This window comes from Tachyglossus aculeatus, chromosome 4 (assembly GCF_015852505.1).
Source record: "Tachyglossus aculeatus isolate mTacAcu1 chromosome 4, mTacAcu1.pri, whole genome shotgun sequence".
Taxonomy (NCBI): domain Eukaryota; kingdom Metazoa; phylum Chordata; class Mammalia; order Monotremata; family Tachyglossidae; genus Tachyglossus; species Tachyglossus aculeatus.
Window position 1 is genome coordinate 104,450,780 of NC_052069.1, and position 20,460 is coordinate 104,471,239.

The 20,460-nt window shown below is 46.9% G+C and overlaps 2 protein-coding genes across 2 annotated transcripts in view; one reads left to right on the top strand and one right to left on the bottom strand.

Annotated features, from left to right (window-relative positions):
* Positions 1-12,907, bottom strand: part of MORN5 (MORN repeat containing 5) — a 34,603-nt gene extending 21,696 nt beyond the window's left edge. The window contains exons 1-4 of the mRNA XM_038745939.1: positions 12,823-12,907; positions 6,379-6,526; positions 5,320-5,431; positions 3,860-3,991 (exon numbers count right to left, since the gene is read on the bottom strand). Coding sequence (XP_038601867.1) covers positions 3,860-3,991; positions 5,320-5,431; positions 6,379-6,526; positions 12,823-12,887 — 457 coding nt within the window. The 5' untranslated portion in view covers positions 12,888-12,907. The remainder of the gene's footprint in view (positions 1-3,859; positions 3,992-5,319; positions 5,432-6,378; positions 6,527-12,822) is intronic.
* A 109-nt stretch (positions 12,908-13,016) lies between these two features.
* On the top strand, positions 13,017-20,440 carry NDUFA8 (NADH:ubiquinone oxidoreductase subunit A8). Its single transcript, XM_038745839.1, has 4 exons — positions 13,017-13,135; positions 16,482-16,645; positions 17,680-17,845; positions 20,172-20,440. Exons 1-4 carry the CDS (start codon positions 13,085-13,087, stop codon positions 20,307-20,309), a joined length of 519 nt encoding a protein of 172 aa, XP_038601767.1. The 5' UTR covers positions 13,017-13,084; the 3' UTR covers positions 20,310-20,440.
* The last annotated feature ends 20 nt before the right edge of the window (positions 20,441-20,460 follow it).

Sequence of the window (20,460 nt, forward strand, 5' to 3'; positions counted from 1 at the left end):
AAGTACATGTTGAGCATGGGCTTGTGAGTCAGAAGGACCTGGGTTCTAATTGTGCCTCTGCCACCTGTGCTATATGTCCTTGGGCAATTTACCTGACTTCTCTGTGTCTCAGTTGCCTCATCTATAAAATGGGGATTAAAACTGTGAGTCCCATGAGGGACAGGGACTGAGTCCAACCCAATTTGCTTCATCCACCCCAGTGCTTAGTATAGTGTCTTATGCATAGTAAAGGCTTAAAAAATAACACAGTGTTCACTAGGAAAATGCTCTCTTGGGGCAGCTGCGCAAGAGAGCAGGCTGTCCTCCTTCATATGTGACAGTTAACTCCTCTCTGCACCTTCAAAATCCTAACGTCATATCTCTTCCAAGAGGCCTTCCCTAAGCTCTCATTTCTCCTATCCACTCTCCCCTTGACATTGTCTGTATAATTGGCATTGTCCCCTTATACTTTGATATTCACCCCAACTCCACAATACTTATGTAAATATTTTTATACACTACTAATTCCCTATCTCTGATAATGGTAATGATAATAAGAATAATAATAACATTTAAGTGCTATGTGCCAAGCACTGCACTAAGTGCTGGGATAGATACAAGACTATCAAGTACCATTATTATTATTATTATTATTATTACTACTACTATTGAGAGGAGGAGGGAGATCTCCTATTGAGACGCTGCTGGGAAAGATGGGAGAGTCAAAGGAGGAGGGAGGGATTGTAGGGGAGCTGGGGAGATTTTAGGGAGATCATGCCTGACGGTTTCAATTTTATCCTTAAAGTGCTTGGTCAGGTCATTAGGAGAAAGAGACAGGGGAGGAGGATGGGGAGACATGGGGTTTGAGGAGGGAGTTAAATGCCTGGAACCACTGGGGTAGACAATGGGCATGAGAGTCAATAAGGATGAAGACATATCATTGCTGGGAGGAGAGGGCAGAACTAAAGCAGGTGAGGATGAGCTGGAGATGGACTCAATCTCTCATCCTATCCTGACTGGATTACTGCATCAGCCTCTTCTCTGATCTCCCATTCTCCTGTCTTTCCCCACTTCAGTCTATACTTCATGCTGCTACCCAGATCATCTTTGTGCAGAAATGCTCTGGGCATGTTACTCCCCTCCTCAAAAATCTCCAGTGGCTGCCAGTCAACCTACACATCAAGCAAAAACTCCTCACTCTTGGCTTCAAGGCTCCCCATCACCTCGCCCCCTCCTACCTCACCTCTCTTCTCTCTTTCTACAGCACAGCCCGCACCCTCCACTCCTCTGCCGCCGCTAACCTCCTCACTGTACCTTGTTCTCGCCTGTCTCGCCGTCAACCCCTGGCCCACGTCCTCCCCCTGGCTTGGAATGCCCTCCCTCCACACATCTGCCAAGCTAGCTCTCTTTGTCCCTTCAAAGCCCTACTCAGAGCTCACCTCCTCCAGGAGGCTTTCCCAGACTGAGCCCCCTTTTTTCTTTCCTCCTCCCCATTCTCCCCACCCTACCTCCCTCCCCTCTCCATAGCACCTGTATGTATGTTTGTACAGATTAATTACTCTATTTATTTTACTTGTACATACTTACTATTTATTTTGTTAATAATGTGCATCTAGCTTTATTTTTGTTTATTCTGATGTCCTGACACCTATCCACATGCTTTGTTTTGTTGTCTGTCTCCCCGTTCTAGACCGTGAGCTCATTGTTGGGCAGGGACCGTCTCTATATGTTGCCAACTTGTACTTCCCAAATGCTTAGTACAGTACTCTGCACACAGTAAGCACTCAATAAATCCGATTGAATGAGTGAATGAATGAATGACAAGGTCAGCCTGGGGTCAGAAAAGCCTCTACCAGCGCTCCTCTTTGGGACCTTTGCTTGAAGAGAAAGGATTTAGGGCCTGCTGATATTGCACTCTTTCAGGTCCTGATGAGAGACCCAAGCCACTTCTCAACTATCAGCAATGGCCTGTCTTAGTGTGCTGCCTACTTGCTGAAATGAACAGGAAATGCAAACCCTTATTACTGTTCTTTCTCCCAAATATCTAAAGTCCCTGGAAATTCCCATTCCCATGTTTGTGTCAGTCACAACTAGACAACAATATGCCTGAAATTGGCAGCTTCAACCAGGTTTCTCAAGGGCATTGCTTTTCCTTGATTCCACCGGAGAAAGTCCAGTAAGAGGATGTGCAGGCTGTTTTTCTCCTTTAATGGAAACAGAAGCTCAGAGATCCTGAGGGGAAAAGCCCTATTTCAACTCTGACCAATCAGGGCCAAGGTCACAAGGAAGATATCTGAAATCCCCGGGAATTGATGGAAACTCAGTGGCAATGCAGCCAAACGGTCAAAGGGGAGACCCCTTTCCTCTTTTCCCCCCTGGAACTGGGAGGATACCCATGGAATGGGGAGAAAGGCTGGGAAACAGTGGTTCTGGGAGACCACTCCCTGAGGAAAGGACGATGGTGTCACTTTGGGAAACCCGTCAGGCTGTTGGGAGCCCTTCCTGAATGCTTCCTACCATCTGCTTTTGATGCTTTCAAGACTTGGCTGGAGGCCTGGTTGCTTTCCTGCTCCTTCCTGCCCAACCTATAAAGTTGTCCTTCTGGATCAGTTCCCTGTCGTTCCAACTTCTTTCCATAATCTTGAGCCTAACACCCCGTGTTTTTTTTTTCGGGGGCAGCCAAGGCCTTGGGCCCTGCAGCTTTCCTCTTGGGGACCACCAAAGGGACTTTGATGCTGAACAAGTGTTGGATCTTCAAACATCCCGATGTCCTTGGAAGTCAGGTCCGATCCAAACAGATTCTCCCTGTTCATTCACACGGGCAAAGAGAACTTTGCTCTTGGGGAAAGTTCTCCCAGGAATGTTTGTTCCCAGAGACGAGGCAAGCAGCAGTTACAAAACCCTTTCCACCTGATCTCTCTGGGAGACCACAGCTGGATACTGACCCAAATTACTCACTATTGATGAGGACTTTTGCTTGGCCCTGAGCCTAAAATGTGGCAAAGGAGAGTTCAAAGCCTTCTTCTTTGACAAAGAGCTCAATGGGATTTTTAGGCGTTGCCTTTTGTACTAATCGGTGACGGTTCCTGTGTTTTTGGAAAGCGTTTGGCTTATCTTACTCATCGTTAGGTCCGCTGCATTCCAGTATTTTGGACTGGTGCCATCTGCAATCATCTCAATCAGTTTGCATTTAGGGCGTTTGCAGTGGGCCAAGCGGGGTGGGAGGGGGAGGGAGGAGGGGGAGTGTAACATTTTATAGCAGATGGCAACTCCAATTTATTTGTCCTTCCCTTTCCTCTTTCTGCGAATGCACATCGGCAGATCTGAAGTTCAGAGAGGAGACACTGGGAGGAGTCATTTCTGAAAAGGGAGGGAGACCTGAACATCACCTAGCAAAGGAGAATCATAAAAGTAACCATTGTGGTGTTCATTAAGTGCTTATTATGTACCAAGCATTGTGCTAAACGCTGCAGTGGATATGAGAGAATCAGATTGGACCCAATCTTTCTACACTGAGGCTATGCAGAGATCTCTTTGGGGCCAGCTTAGGAACGATTTTGATTAGCAGAAGGCAGAGAAAGTATTCAAACATCTCCCTTGCAGGCAGCCTTGCAGATAGCCATGTACTGACACACCTTGGAGCCGTATCGATTTCTGGCAGGCGAGGAGTAAGGCCTGTTGGTCTTACTGATTTTCTTCTCTGTGCTGTACAAATTTGTTAGTCAGTGGAAAGTGGAGGGAAGAAAAATATTTGAGTGAGTTGATCTTTTTTTTTCATCTTTATAGGCAAGGCACTGTCTTGCTCACCCATCCATTTACACAAAGTCCTGATGATGCTTTTATTATAACAAAGAAAAATGGAGAGTACAAATAACCATACCTGCATTTCTCAGAAACCTGAAGCTGTAGTCTCTGATCACTCTGGTGTCTGGATTGTAGAACCCGTCCCCACAGTCGTAACAGCCCTTAGGGATATTTCGAGGGGGGTCCAAGTTTGTGAGCTGACAGATACCTTAAAAGAACACAAAGGATAATTTGCTACCATAAAACGAAGCCAGATTTCTGGCAGGATGCGCCATTCAGCACTCCAACCACTATTAGAATAAAAACTCCCATTCTAGGATCGCAGCAGGACCAATTTGTGTCCTATAGAGAAGGTCATCTAACACAGAGTACTGATTTGTATCGGCGCCAAGACTGAGCTGTGGCAGGCGAGCTAAGGTAAGCTCCTTCCCACCTCTCGGTCTTCTCTTCTTCGCCACCTCCCTCATACCCAAGGAGCAGACGGGCTAATTTTATCCTGCTGGATCTTCTGACATGGTGGCTGCAGCTCTTTAAACATGATGATTCTGTGTCCTTCCTCTCGGGGGACTCTAAGAGGGCCCTCAGGAAGCCACCAAGGCAGCTGACCATTGGGGTTTAGTGACGGGACCCAATATCTGGGGAGCAGATAGGTAAACAAATGATCTCACTCTCTTATCATATGGTGTGTGGGGAGGTGAATGAAGAGACCGGGTACTCCAGGGGGTGCCAATCCATGTCCGGAGTTTGAAATGTATTTCTGACTGTGTCGTACTTCTGCAGTGCTGACAAGAGGTCAGTCAAGACTGAAGGACAAGGCATAGCCCTGCAACTTCCAGGACTTGGATGGGACCAGCAGGATCTAGCATCTCCAGGCAGAGTATCTTGAAAACAAGCATGAGATGCAGGTTTGTGATGCTTTCTTTTCATGAATTTGCCAATCATTTTCAGGAGGACCGGGGGCAGGTTGTCACTTCCCCCTATCTCGGGAGAAGAGTAATATTTGCCACTTTCCATTCTTTTTTTAAAATGATATTTGTTAAGCACTTACTAAGTGCCAGGCACTCTACTAAACGCTGGGGTAGATAATAAGCTAATCAGGTTGGACACAGTCCATGTCCCACATGGAGCTCACAGTCTTAATTCCCAATTTACAGATGAGGGAACTGAAGCCCGGAGAAGTTAAGTGACTCTCCCAAGGTCTCACAGTAGACATGTGGTGGAGCTGGGATTAGAACCCAGGTCCTCTGACTCTCAGGCTCAGGCTTCTTCCAGTAGGCCACACTGCTTCTCAACAGCTGCCAGAGCTGTTGGTGGGAATTATCGTCCATGAGATTTGTAAGCAGCTCTGTAGGTGTTACATAGAGAAAACCTCATTGTAAGGAGTTGCCGAAGCTGTGTCATTTTCCATCCGCACAGTTTAGCACCCCAGGGGATAATCATTTTCTCCTTCGCTCGGAACGGCACACACATCTATTGAGAAAGCTCTTTTGTTTTAATCTCAGTTTCTATAGTCAAGAAAAAAAAAGGACCCAGTACCTGCTGGCTTCAGCCCGCCACAGATCTCAGTGTAAAACCTTCTATCATAGCTGTCGCAGTAATGCCATTTCTCAGGTATATAATCCAGACCATCAGCAAAGATGTATTTCCCCTGAAACATACGTGACACATGCGATCAGTGGAGCTGAGACCTGAAATGGGCCACGTGTATCTTTGCAAAAGTCAAGGGCTGAGGAAGAGAGAGGGAGAGCTGATGAAAATTATGTTTGCATTTAGGTCACAGCTGCCTGGAACCCAAAATTCTACATTCAAAACTGGAAATCGTCTAGAGAGGGAGGGACTTTATTATTATTATGATAATCACTAGTATTACTAATAGTAATCATAAAACAACAACAAAAATATTGACGTTCTTACTATGTGCCAGGCACTGAATAAAGCACTGGGGTAGATTCAAGATAATCAGGTCGGACACAGTCCCTGTCCCAGTGGGGCTCATAGCCTAGGGGGACAAGAGAACAGGTATATAATCTCCATTTTACTGATGAGAAACCGGTGGCACAGAGTGACTTTTTCAAGGTCAAATAGCAGGAGGATGGTGGAGCCTGGATTAGAACCCAGTCATCTGACCCCCAGGCCTGTGCTCTTTCCACTAGGCCATGCTGCTTTCACTTTAGAGGAAGACCGTCATTTAACAGCTTGGTTTAACAATCTCTGGAGGTAGAGAACTGCGTTAGATGCAGAGGAGAGTTATCAATCAATTAACAGTGTGTACTGAGCACTTCCTGTGTGCAGAGCACCAAGCTCTTGGGAAAGTACAACACAACAGAGTTTGTAGACATGATCTCTGCCCACGGAGAGCTGACGGTTTAAAGGAATGGGTTTTAAAACCAATGGGGATAATCAGAATCAAAGAGATGGCTAAAAGAACTGGCACCTAAGGCCCTAAAGAGTTTCAGTCGCTACTGATCTGTGGAAGAAGTGAATATGGGGAGATGTGGATAAAAGAGAGAGGGATGTTAGTCTGCTCAAAGTACTTATTTAAAGGGATCAGTATCGGATCAGGCTGAGAAACAGGAGAATAACCATATACAGTACCTCTACGACTAAGCCAGAATCCCAAGTGGCTTCATACTTGCTTCCATTAGGAAAGAACAAGGTTCCTTTGCCATGAAACATCCCGTCCTTCATTTCACCTTCGTATCTTGTTTCAGTTGGGAGAAAGTATTTGCTTTTCCCCTCCATCCTGTAATGAGCAACATTTGTTAGTAGGGTGGAATTTGTTAGCTTTCCCCACTGCAAAGTTAACCCCTCCACAGGGGCTGGCTAGGAGTCAACTCTTGACAGGAAGTATTACTCTTCCCACTTGGATCCAAGATCCAAGTGGGATCCAAGGGGAGGGGTGGGTGATCCCACTTCCCAGGCTGCCAACCCACCACGTGGACGCAGATGCCATTCACTTTCAGAGAAGCAGCATGGCACAGTTGATAGAGCACGGGCTTGGGAGTCGGACAGTCATAGATTCTAATCCTGGCTCTTGTCTGCTGTGTGACCTTGGGCAAGTCACTTCACTTCTCTGTGCCTCAGTTCTCTCATCTGCAAAATGGACATTGAGACTGTGAACCCTACGTGGGGCAGGGACTGTGTTCACCCCGATTTGCTCATATCCACCCCAGCACTTAGTACAGTGCCTGGCACATAGAGTGGCTCACTGGAAAGAGCCCGGGCTTGGGAGTCAGAGGTCACGGGTTCAAATCCCAGCTCCACCAACTGTCAGCTGTGTGACTTTGGGCAAGTCACTTCACTTCTCTGGCCCTCATCTGTAAAATGGGGATGAAGACTGTGAGCCCCCCGTGGGACAACCTGATCACCTTGTGACCTCCCCAGCGCTTAGAACAGTGCTTTGCACATAGTAAGCGCTTAATCAACCAATCAATCGTATTTATTGAGCGCTTACTGTGTGCAGAGCACTGTACTAAGCGCTTGGGAAGTACAAGCTGGCAACATATAGAGACAGTCCCTACCCAACAGTGGGCTCACAGTCTAGAAGGGGGAGACAGAGAACAAAACCAAACTTACTAACAAAATAAAATAAATAGAATAGATAGGTACAAGTAAAATAAATAAATAAATAGAGTAATAAATATGTACAAACATATATACATATATACAGGTGCTGTGGGGAAGGGAAGGAGGTAAGATGCGGGGGATGGAGAGGGGGACGAGGGGGAGAGGAAGGAAGGGGCTCAGTGTGGGAAGGCCTCCTGGAGGAGATGAGCTCTCAGTAGGGCTCATGTCATCATTGCCATTAACAAATACCATGGTTATTATTATTATTATTATTATTTAAGTGCTTGCTCTGAATCAGCAGAGCAGGATGGAAATTGTGGCACAACGTCCTGGAACTTCCACAGCAAGTATTGCTACCTAGAGGCTTTGATGGGGTAAATTTCGGGATAGGATTTCATGCCGAGGGGAATGTCGTGACTCAGTGATGCTCAGCGGGGCTGGAGACTAATGGCACAGTATGCCTACATGGGCAGGGACTCATTTCACTCCGTGGCCTAGTGGATAGAGCATGGGACTCAGAAGGTCATGGGTTCTAATTACGACTGCCACTTGTCGGCTGTGTGACTTTGGGAAAGTCAATGCACTTCTCTGGGCCTCAGTTACCTTATCTGTAAAATGGGGATCAAGATTGTGAGCCCCACATGGTACGGGGACTGTGTCCAACCCAATTTCTAGACTGTAAACCCGTTGTTGGGTAGGGGCCGTCTCTATATGTTGCTGATTTGTACTTTCTGAGTGCTTAGTATGGTGCTCTGCACACAGTAAGCACCCAATAAATATGATTGAATGAATTTGCTTGCATCCACCCCAGCCCTGAGTACAGTAGTACAGCGCTTGAGAAGCGGCGTGGCTCGATGGAAAGAGCACAGGCTTGGGAGTCAGAGGTCATGGGTTCAAATCCCTTCTCTGCCAATTGTCAGCTGTGTGACCTTGGGCAGGTCACTTAACTTCTCTGTGCCTCAGTTACCTCATCTGTAAAATGGGGATGAAGACTGTGAGCCCCGCGTGGGACAAGCTGATAATAATAATAATGATGGTATTTTATTAAGCGCTTAACAAATGCCATCATCATCATCATTATTATTATTATTACAGTGCCTGGCACAGAGTAAGTGCTTAACAAATACCATTATTATCAGAGCCCGCTGTTGGGTAGGGACCGTCTCTATATGACATGTCTCTCAGCCCTACTGAGAGCTCACCTCCTCCAGGAGGCCTTCCCAGACTGAGCCCCCTCCTTCCTCTCCCCCTCCTCCCCCACTTACCTCCTTCCCCTCCCCACAGCACCTGTATATATGTATGTATGTTTATACGTATTTATTACTCTATTTATTTATTTTACTTGTAAATATTTATTCTATTTATTTTATTTTGTTAATATGTTTTGTTTTGTCGTCTGTCTCCCCCTTCTAGATGGTGAGCCCACTGTTGGGTAGGGACCGTCTCTATATGTTGCCAACTTGTCCTTCCCAAGCGCTTAGTCCAGTGCTCTGGACACAGTAAACGCTCAATAAATACGATTGAATGAATGAATATATGTTGCCAACTTGTCCTCCCCAAGCTCACCTCCTCCAGGAGGCCTTCCCAGACTGAGCCCCCTCCTTCCTTTCCCCCTCCTCCCCCGCCCCCACTTACCTCCTTCCCCTCCCCACAGCACCTGTATATATGTTTGTACAGATTTATTACTCCATTTATTTTACTTGTACATATTTACTATTCTATTTATTTTATTTTGTTAATATGTTTTGTTTTGTCGTCTGTCTCCCCCTTCTAGACTGTGAGCCCGCTGTTGGGTAGGGACCGTCTCTATATGGTGCCAACTTGTCCTTCCCAAGCGCTTAGTCCAGTGCTCCGCACACAGTAAGCGCTCAATAAATACGATTGAATGAGTGAATTGTTATTACTAGTTCACGACACGATCAGGGGACCATCGCCGGCCCAACCGGCCTCTCCCCCTCCTTCCCCTCTCCATCCCCCCCACCTTACCTCCTTCCCTTCCCCACAGCACCTGTATATATGTATATATGTTTGTACGTATTTATTACTCTTTATTTTACTTGTAAATATTTATTCTATTTATTTTATTTTGTTAATATGTTTTGTTTTGTCGTCTGTCTCCCCCTTCTAGACTGTGAGCTCGCTGTTGGGTAGGGACCGTCTCTATATGTTGCCAACTTGTCCTTCCCAAGCGCTTAGTCCAGTGCTCTGCACATAGTAAGCGCTCAATAAATACGATTGAATGAATGAATATATGTTGCCAACTTGTCCTTCCCAAGCGCTTAGTCCAGTGCTCTGCACACACTAAGCACTCAAAAAATACGATTGAATGAATGAATATATGTTGCCAACTTGTCCTTCCCAAGCGCTTAGTCAAGTGATCTGCACACAGTAAGCGCTCAATAAATATGATTGAATAAGTGAATTGTTATTATTAGTTCAGGACACGATCAGGGGACCATCGCCGGCCAACCGGCCTCTCCCCCTCCTTCCCCTCTCCATCCCCCCCACCTTACCTCTTTCCCTTCCCCACAGCACCTATACATATATATATGCATATACGTTTGTACGTATTTATTACTCTATTTATTTTACTTGTACATATTTATTCTACTTATTTATTTTTTTAATATGTTTTGTTTTGTTCTCTGTCTCCCCCTTCTAGACTGTGAGCCCACTGTTGGGTAGGGACCGTCTCTATATGTTGCCAACTTGTCCTTCCCAAGCGCTTAGTCCAGTGGTCTGCACACAGTAAGCGCTCAATAAATACAATTCAATGAGTGAATTGTTATTATTAGTTTACGACACGATCAGGGGACCATCGCCGGCCCAACCGGCCTCTCCCCCTCCTCCCCCTCTCCATCCCCACACCTTACCTCCTTCCCTTCCCCACAGCACCTGCATATATGTATATATGTTTGTACGCATTTATTACTCTATTTATTTATTTTACTTGTACATATTTATTCTACTTATTTTATTTTGTTAATATGTTTGTTTTGTTCTCTGTCTCCCCCTTCTAGACTGTGAGCCCACTGTTGGGTAGGGACCGTCTCTATATGTTGCCAACTTGTCCTTCCCAAGCCCTTAGTCCAGTGCTCTGCACACAGTAAGTTCTCAATAAATACGACTGAGTGAATGAATATATGTTGCCAACTTGTCCTTCCCAAGCGCGTAGTCCAGTGCTCTGCACACAGTAAGTGCTCAATAAATACGACTGAGTGAATGAATATATGTTGCCAACTTGTCCTTCCCAAGCGCTTAGTCCGGTGCTCTGCACACAGTAAGCGCTCAATAAATACGATTGAATGAGTGAATTGTTACTATTAGTTCACGACACGATCAGGGGACCATCGCCGGCCCAATCGGCCTCTCCCCCTCCTCCCGCTCTCCATCCCCCCCACCTTACCTCCTTCCCTTCCCCACAGCACCTGTATATATGTATATATGTTTGTACGCATTTATTACTCTATTTATTTATTTATTTTACTTGTACATATTTATTCTACTTATTTTATTTTGTTAATATGTTTTGTTTTGTTGTCTGCCTCCCCCTTCTAGACTGTGAGCCCACGGTAGGGTAGGGACTGTCTCTCTATGTTGCCAACTTGTCCTTCCCAAGCGCTTAGTCCAGTGCTCTGCACACAGTAAGCGCTCAATAAATACGACTGTGAATGAATATATGTTGCCAACTTGTCCTTCCCAAGAGCTTAGTCCAGTGCTCCGCACACAGTAAGCGCTCAATAAATACGACTGAATGAGTGAATTGTTGTTATTAGTTCCCGACTCGATCAGGGGGACCATCGCCGGCCCAACCGGCCTCTCCCCCTCCTCCCCCTCTCCATCCCCCTCACCTTACCTCCTTCCCTTCCCCACAGCACCTGTATATATGTCTATATGTTTGTACGTATTTATTACTCTATTTATTTGACTTGTACATATTTATTCTTCTTATTTTATTTTGTTAATATGTTTTGTTCTCTGTCTCCCCTTTCTAGACTGTGAGCCCACTGTTGGGTCGGGACCGTCTCTATAGGTTGCCAGCTTGTCCTTCCCAAGCGCTTAGTCCAGTGCTCCGCACACAGTAAGCGCTCAATAAATACGACTGAATGAGTGAATTGTTATTATTAGTTCCCAACTCGATCAGGGGGACCATCGCCGGCCCAACCGGCCTCTCCCCCTCCTCCCCCTCTCCATCCCCCTCACCTTACCTCCTTCTCTTCCCCATAGCACCTGTATATATGTCTATATGTTTGTACGTATTTGTTACTCTATTTATTTGACTTGTACATATTTATTCTTCTTATTTTATTTTGTTAATATGCTTTGTTCTCTGTCTCCCCCTTCTAGACTGTGAGCCCACTGTTGGGTCGGGACCGTCTCTAGATGTTGCCAACTTGTCCTTCCCAAGCGCTTAGTCCAGTGCTCCGCACACAGTAAGCGCCCAATAAATACGGTTGATTGATTGATGGATTGATTGATTGTTGTCTGTCTCCCCCTTCTAGACTGTGAGCCCACTGTTGGGTAGGGATTGTCTCTATATGCTGCCAACTTGTCCTTCCCAAGCGCTTAGTCCAGTGCTCCGCACACAGTAAGTGCTCAATAAATTTGATTGATTGATTGATTGTTCTCTGTCTCCCCCTTCTAGACTGTGAGCCCACTGTTGGGTAGAGACCGTCTCTATAGGTTGCCAACTTGTCCTTCCCAAGCGCTTGGTCCAGTGCTCCGCACACAGTAAGCGCTCAATAAATACGATTGATTGATTGATTGATGGATTGTTCTCTGTCTCCCCCTTCTAGACTGTGAGCCCACTGTTGGGTAGGGACTGTCTCTAGATGTTGCCAACTTGTCCTTTCCAAGCGCTTAGTCCAGTGCTCTGCACACAGTAAGCGCTCAATAAATACGATTGATTGATTGTTGTCTGTCTCCCCCTTCTAGACTGTGAGCCCACTGCTGGGTAGGGACTGTCTCTATGTGTTGCCAACTTGTCCTTCCCCAGTGCTTAGCCCAGTGCTCCGCACACAGTAAGCACTCAATAAATACGATTGATTGATTGATTGATGGATTGTTCTCTGTCTCCCCCTTCTAGACTGTGAGCCCACTGTTGGGTAGGGTCTCTACATGTTGCCAACTTGTCCTTCCCAAGCGCTTAGTCCAGTGCTCTGCATAAAGTAAGCGCTCAATAAATACGATTGATTGATTGATTGATTGTTGTCTGTCTCCCCCTTCTAGACTGTGAGCCCACTGTTGCCAACTTGTCCTTCCCCAGCGCTTAGTCCAGTGCTCCGCACACAGTAAGCGCTCAATAAATACGATTGATTGATGGATTGATGGATTGTTGTCTGTCTCCCCCTTTTAGACTGTGAGCCCACTGTTGGGTAGGGACCGTCTCTATGTGTTGCCAACTTGTCCTTCCCCAGCGCTTAGTCCAGTAAGCGCTCAATCAATACAACTGACTGCCCCGGAGCCCCTCACCTCCCGTGGATGCGGTCCCCGAGGTAAGTGCTGCCCGTGTACTGCATAGCGGGCGCGCTCCGCATCTCCAGCCGTCGCCATGGCAACGAGAAACAGCCCCCGCCCTCCGGGCTGGGCGCCGCACTGCGCGTGCGCCAACGCTCCCGCTGACCGCACCCCCCCCACGCCCTCCGCCCTCCGGCGCAACTGCGCATGCGTCGCCGGTGTGCAGGCCCGGTCGGGCCCTCGGAAGGGGAGTTGAAGGAGAACGGGCCCCGCCGCCATGCCGGGGGTGGTGGACCTGCCGACCCTCCCGGAGCTGGACGTGAAGGAGGTGAGGCACGGGAGGGCCTCGGCCCGGACGGAGGGCAGCAGCAGCAGGGACGGGGGGAGGTCAAGCCGGGGTCACCGCCGCCGGGCCCGGCCTGCCCATCTTCACATTACCCAGACGCCTCCGGGCCTCCCTCCCCTTCAGTCCTGCTTCACATTACCCAGAGGCCTCTAGGCCTCCCTCCCTTTCAGTCATGCTTCACACAATAATAATGATGGCATTTATTAAGCGCTTACTATGTGCAAAGCACTGTTCTAAGCGCTGAGGAGGTTACAAGGTGATCAGGTCATCCCATGGGGGGCTCACGGTCTTCATCCCCATTTTACAGATGAGGGAACTGAGGCCCAGAGAAGTGAAGTGACTTGCCCAAAGTCACCCAGCTGACAAGTGGCGGAGTCGGGATTTGAACCCGTGACCTCTGACTCCAAAGCCCGGGTTCTTTCCACTGAGCCACGCCGAGGCCTTCAGGCCTCCCTCCCTTTCAGTCCTGCTTCACATTGCCCAGAGGCCTCCAGGCCTCCCTCCCCTTCAGTCCTACTTCACATTACCCAGAGGCCTCCAGGCATCCCTCCCCTTCAGTCCTGCTTCACATTACCCAGAGGCCTCCGGGCCTCCCTCCCCTTCAGTCCTGCTTCACATTACCCAGAGGCCTCTAGGCCTCCCTCCCCTTCAGTCCTGCTTCACATCATAATAATACTAATGATGGCATTTATTAAGCGCTTACTATGTGCAAAGCTCTGTTCTAAGCGCTGAGGAGGTTGCAAGGTGATCAGGTTGTCCCCCGGGGGGCTCACGGTCTTCATCCCCATTTTGCAGATGAGGGAACTGAGGCCCAGTGAAGTGACTTGCCCAAAGTCACCCAGCTGACAAGTGGCGGAGTCGGGATTTGAACCCGTGTCCTCTGACTCCAAAACCCGTGCTCTTTCCACGGAGCCACGCTGAGGCCTTCAGGCCTCCCTCCCTTTCAGCCCTACTTCACATTACCCAGAGGCCTCTAGGCCTCCCTCCCCTTCACTCCTGCTTCACATTACCCAGAGGCCTCCAGGCCTCCCTCCCCTTCAGTCCTGCTTCACATTACCCAGAGGCCTCTGGGCCTCCCTCCTCTTCAATCCTGCTTCACATTACCCAGAGGCCTCTGGGCCTCCCTCCCCTTCAGTCCTGCTTCACATTACCCAGAGGCCTCCGGGCCTCCCTCCCTTTCAGTCCTGCTTCACACAATAATAACAATAATGATGGCATTTATTAAGCGCTTACTATGTGCAAAGCACTGTTCTAAGCGCTGAGGAGGTTACAAGGTGATCAGGTCGTCCCCCGGGGGGCTCACAGTCTTCATCCCCGTTTTACAGATGCAGAGAAGTGAAGTGACTTGCCCAAAGTCACACAGCTGACAAGTGGCGGAGTCGGGATTTGAACCCATGACCTCTGACTCCAAAGTCCGGGCTCTTTCCACTGAGTCACGCTGAGGCCTTTAGGGCTCCCTCCCTTTCAGTCCTACTTCACATTACCCAGAGGCCTCCGGGCCTCCCTCCCCTTCAGTCCTACTTCACATTACCCAGAGGCCTCTAGGCCTCCCTCCCTTTCAGTCCTGCTTCACATTACCCAGAGGCCTCTGGGCCTCCTTCCCTTTCAGTCCTGCTTCACATTACCCAGAGGCCTCTGGGCCTCCCTCCCCTTCAGTCCTGCTTCACATTACCCAGAGGCCTCTGGGCCTCCCTCCCCTTCAGTCCTGCATCACATCATAATAATACTAATGATGGCATTTATTAAGCGCTTACTATGTGCAAAGCACTGTTCTAAGCGCTGAGGAGGTTGCAAGGTGATCAGGTTGTCCCCCGGGGGGCTCACGGTCTTCATCCCCATTTTACAGGTGAGGGAACTGAGGCCCAGAGAAGTGAAGTGACTTGCCCAAAGTCACACAGCTGACAAGTGGCGGAGCGGAATTTGAACCCGTGACCTCTGACTCCAAAGCCCGGGCTCTTTCCACTGAGCCATGCTGAGGCCTTCAGGCCTCTCTCCCTTTCAGTCCTGCCTCACATTACCCAGAGGCCTCCGGGCCTCCCTCCCCTTCAGTCCTGCCTCACATTACCCAGAGGCCTCCGGGCCTCCCTCCCCTTCAGTTCTACTTCACATTACCCAGAGGCCTCCAGGCCTCCCTCCCCTTCAGTCCTGCTTCACATTACCCAGAGGCCTCCGGGCCTCCCTCCCTTTCAGTCATGCTTCACACAATAATAATAATAATGATGGCATTTATTAAGCGCTTACCATGTGCAAAGCACTGTTCTAAGCGCTGAGGAGGTTACAGGGTGATCAGGTCGTCCCCCGGGGGGCTCACAGTCTTCATCCCCTTTTTACAGATGAGGGAACTGAGGCCCAGAGAAGTGACTTGCCCAAAGTCACACAGCTGACAAGTGGCGGAGTCGGGATTTGAACCCATGACCTCTGACTCCAAAGCCCGGGCTCTTTCCACTGAGCCACGCTGAGGCCTCCAGGCCTCCCTCCCTTTCGGTAATGCTTCACATTACCCAGAGGCCTCCGGGCCTCCCTCCCCTTCAGTCCTGCTTTACATTACCCAGAGGCCTCTGGGCCTCCCTCCCCTTCAGTCCTGCCTCACATTACCCAGAGGCCTCAGAGATGCCTACTTCACTGTACCCAGAGATGCTGAGCTGACCCCTTTTTAGATCCATTGATAATACACCTGCATTTCATCATCATCATCAATCGTATTTATTGAGCGCTTACTATGTGCAGAGCACTGTACTAAGCACTTGGGAAGTACAAATTGGCAACATATAGAGACAGTCCCTACGCAACAGTGGGCTCACAGTCTTTTCTCGGTCTGTAAGATGATAACCCATCCAGCCAAGAATAATGCTGTTACTTGTGATGTGCCAAGCCCCGGGGTCGATGTAAAGTAAACAGATAGGACAGAGGCCCTGTCCCTCACAGGGCTTACAGTCTTAATAGAGAGGGAGAGCCCGCATTTATCCCCATTTTACTTTCCTCAACTAAGGGACAGAACATTTAAGTGGTTAGCCCACGGTCATACAGCAAGCAAATGGCAGAGTCAGGACTAAAACCTTGATCTCCTGACACTTCATCTTATGGTTTTTCCAGTAGGCTTCACTTCCCAATTTGTAAGTCATTCAGGGCAACGATATTAAAACTTGAGATTAGTCAATGGTATTTATCAAGAACTTGCAGTATGCTAAGCACTGTGCTGTGTACTGGGGTAGATAGAAAAAAAAATCAGATCAGACACTGTCTCTACCCCACAACAGGCTCACAGTTTAAGTTCAGAGAGTATTGTTCCTGTCTCATTTATATGATTCTTTTAACATTTTCCCTGCAGGTGAAAGTAAGTTCTGCTGTGTTAAAAGCCGCAGCTCATCACTATGGCTCTCAGTGTGACAAACCTAATAAGGAGTTTATGCTTTGCCGCTGGGAGGAGAAAGATCCAAGGCGATGTCTACAAGAAGGAAAACTCGTCAATGAATGTGCTTTGGATTTTTTCAGGTAAAACCTTTCTTGGGTAAAAGCTTTTCCAGTTGGGCAATTTATCAGGGTTAGTGAGTCAGGACAAAGTTTAAAAGGAGGTAGCACTTAGTAGAACTAAGCATGTGCATTAGCCCTTTAAGAGAGAGGCTACTTATTATGATCCAGGGGATTTTGGTTGAAAACACTCAGGTTAGTAAGAAGTAGTGGCAGTGTTATGAATATCATTTTCCCTAATTTAACCTTGAGTAGGTAGGTCAACTTTCCTACGGCCACTTCCATGTTTTATCTGTAGGTGAGGCCTAGTGGTAAGAGAACTAGTTGGGAATCAGGAGTCTTGACTTTGCCACTGGTTCATACAGAATCCTTGGGTGCTGAGCCCGGACAGCCTGAGTGCGTTTGCTGCCATGGGCTGTCCCCTTAACCGGGATATTCTAATCCCGATTCTTCCACTTGTATGCCGTACGACCTTGGCCAAGTCACTTCACTTTTCTGGTCCTCAGTTACCTTATATGTAAAATAGAGATTAGGAGCACGAGCCCCATGTGGGACAGGGACTGTGTCCAACCTGATTAACTTGTATCTACCCCAGGGCTTAGAACAGAGCTTGGTGCATGGTAAGCTCTTAAATACAATAATAATAATATTAATAACTAATGGTTAGCGCATCCAGTTTAATAGCATTCTTCTCTTAAGTTAACTTTTCTGTGTGGAAAGGATAAAAATGTTGCCAGTTTTCTCCTGCAGATAACATACATGCTCGTAAAGACCTGTTCGCACTGCCAGAATTTTCCTACTTTGCTAGAATTTCTTCTAACACTTGTGCTGACATTGTTTTGCCAGAGAATTGTCAGCATGAGATCCCCATCAGCCTTGGAGGCTTTTTTTCCTCTACCTCCTGTTCTCCTTGCCACCTCTCAATGTCTTTCTTATGACGAGGGTATCTTATTAGGGGAGATTTTAGTGATGTGCTGTGACGTTGGTGTCTGTTTGACAGTTATTTCCGAATGGTCCTGTTTTCACCAGATTAACTGACTCCAGTTCCCTTCTTACAGGAAGATAAAGCTGCACTGTGCCGAGCCCTTTGCTGAGTACTGGTCTTGTATTGATTATACCAACTTGCAAGAGCTTCGTCGATGTCGCAAACAGCAGGCCGCTTTTGACAACTGTGTGCTGGACAAACTGGGATGGGTGAGACCAGACCTTGGAGAGCTGTCAAAGGTAACAGGCTTGCTCTTTGAACTCTTCTTCCAACTACAGGGCATGAAGTAATGAATAGAGTCCTGGACAGAGTCAGGAAAGGAGACTGAGATTCCAGGGTCTTCCTGTCTTTCTGTTTGGGTCTTTACAATTGCCTCATGACTGGAGTGGGGAAAAATGCATGAAGTGTGTTATTCTGGTCTCCGTGTAGTGCATTTGGCATCTCAAAGAATAGGCATAATTTCCATTTTCCCAGCTTTAATCCCTTCTTAAATGCTTTTGTGTTTCTGACTTGAGTGCAGTTAATTGGGGCCGCTTTGTGACGTTTTCTCACACCCCTCTGTTGCGTATCTTGGCCTTTTTGTTTTCCACCGTGTCTGACTTTATTTTCATCAGTCATAAAGTTTAGCTTTCTGATATCCCTCTTATGTTAGATTAACGAGCTGGGGATCCATGTTTTTAAGTTGGGAAGTTAGTAGAATAATTGTGGTCTGTGTAAAGTGCTTACTATGTGCTAGGCACTGTACTAAGCGCTGGGGTGGACACAAGCAAATATAGCTGGACACAGTCCCTGTCCCACATGGGGCTCACAGGCTCAATCCCCACTTTACAGATTAGGTAACTGAAGCACAGGGAAGTGAAGTGACTTGCCCAGGGTCACGTAGCAGAGAAGTCATGTTGCCGGCACTAGAACCCATGACCTTCTGACTCCCAGGACCATGCTCTATCCAAATAGACACTAGTTAAAAATCAGATTCCCTTGAAGGAAAATTTAAGAAGCGCTTTACTGTATAGAAATGAATTATAACATATCGGCGGGCAGTTAGAATGATGATGGTATTTGTTAAGAGCTTACTATGTGTCAAGCACTATTCTAAGTGCTGGGGTAGATACGAGCTAATCAGGTTGGACACAGTCCCTGTTCTACATGGTGCTCACAGTCTGCCTTGCTGCAGGCAGCAAAGACCACTTAGAAAAAGTGGCTCATCAGGAGAATGGAGAAGCTTCCGTATGAGAATAGACTAAACCTATTAGGATTCTTCAGTCTGAAAGGACGAAGGCTGAGAAGAGATGTAATTGAAATCTGCAGAATCATAAAAGGTGTGGACAGGGCCGATGTGGAATTGTTTTCCCCCAAGATGAGGAGGCTCCCATTTAAAGCTGAAGGTGTCAGCTCCAAAACAAATGATATGAAATAGTTCTTCAACCAGCAGTTGGTAAGCATACGGAATATTTTCCCACAGGAAATTTGGAAGCCCACAATATCCCTAAGTATCTGTGGGTGTTGTGTGTTAATCTGTTCTAAAGACTCCTTTTGAATCTGTGTCCGCAACTATGGTGTTTAATAAGTAGACTTAAACTGAATTATCCCCAGATGGGGGGATAAATGCCGGGTGCAAATAAATCCTTAGTAAAAAGATAATGGAAATTTAGTTTCCATGAAACTCTTCAGTGTCGTTTTGAAAGATGGGAAATAATATGTGCCATAGTGTTTTCATCTAAAGAATTTATAACCAATGAGACTCTTTAATGTACTATCACTGGGAGCTTTTCCACAAGTATGGTAAAAATACCCAGTGGACAGATCAAACCTACTAATCACTAGCCTTTCAGGATTTCAGAACAGTTTGTAGTTTCTGGCCAAGCCATCCCCACCAAACTCGAAGGTCACTCAGTTTTTTTTTAAAGTGGACGTGTATAAGAGGCTTGAGAGAGTTGATTGCTTCTGAGATCACCACCAGGCTTCCTTTCTTTAGTTCTGTTTTCCCCAAGCTGATGATTAGAGCAGCTGGAGGGAGATTGCTAGAGGTTGGTTGTTGTGTAATAATACCGTCTCATGTTTATATAGAGCCTTTCTTTCTGTAATTTAAAGGGCTTCATAGATTTAGTTCTCCCAATGTGCCTCTAAGCAAGGTAGAAACCAGGAGGTATGATCCTATTTAACTTAAATCGTGGCTCTAAAAAGATTTTCCTTGAGGAAGCTATAGGGTGTTAATTTGAATGTCTTGGGCCATTATTTTCCAACATCTCAAAGGAAGAGAAAGTATCTTTGTTAGGCATTTTGCAGGGTCCCGTGCAAGACATGGTGTGCTCCCAATAAAATGTTGTTTGGCATTGAGTCATTTGTACCTCTATGTGGGGAATTGACCTCTACATATGCCTTTATGGTTTATCTTTGTTGCTTTGATTTTTTTCCTTTAGGTAAACCTGGGGGATTTGTTTGCAGATTTAATGGTTTTCTTTTTTTTTTTTTTTTGTCTTTGAAAATCTTTGTTTTCTTGGCTAAATATTGATTCCTATCCAAGTGCTACCCAAAATTCCAAAATCTGCTCTCTTCATCCCGCAGGTCACCAAAGTGAAGACAGATCGACCTTTGCCCGAGAACCCCTATCACTCTAGGCCGAGGCCTGAGCCGGATCCAATTGTAGATGGAAACATGCAGCCAGCTAGGTATGGCAGCCGCTTCTTTTTCTGGAGCTGGTAAAGAAAGGGCCAGTTTGAAAATTTCACTCTGTTGCAAGCTCAAGCAATCAGTAATGAGAAATCTTGCATAGACCTGCCTGTTTATGTCCTCCGGGATAATAATAATAATAAAAATTTAAAAAAACTACTAAATTTATGTGGCTTTACAGTTA

What these genes read in the sequence shown, in the direction of transcription:
- NDUFA8 (XM_038745839.1), top strand. Translation starts at nt 13,085, where the DNA reads ATGCCGGGGGTGGTGGACCTGCCGACCCTCCCGGAGCTGGACGTGAAG. An exon ending in TGTGCTTTGGATTTTTTCAG is followed by an intron (nt 16,646 to 17,679) that starts GTAAAACCTTTC and finishes CCCTTCTTACAG; the next exon opens with GAAGATAAAGCTGCACTGTG. An exon ending in ACCTTGGAGAGCTGTCAAAG is followed by an intron (nt 17,846 to 20,171) that starts GTAACAGGCTTG and finishes TTCATCCCGCAG; the next exon opens with GTCACCAAAGTGAAGACAGA.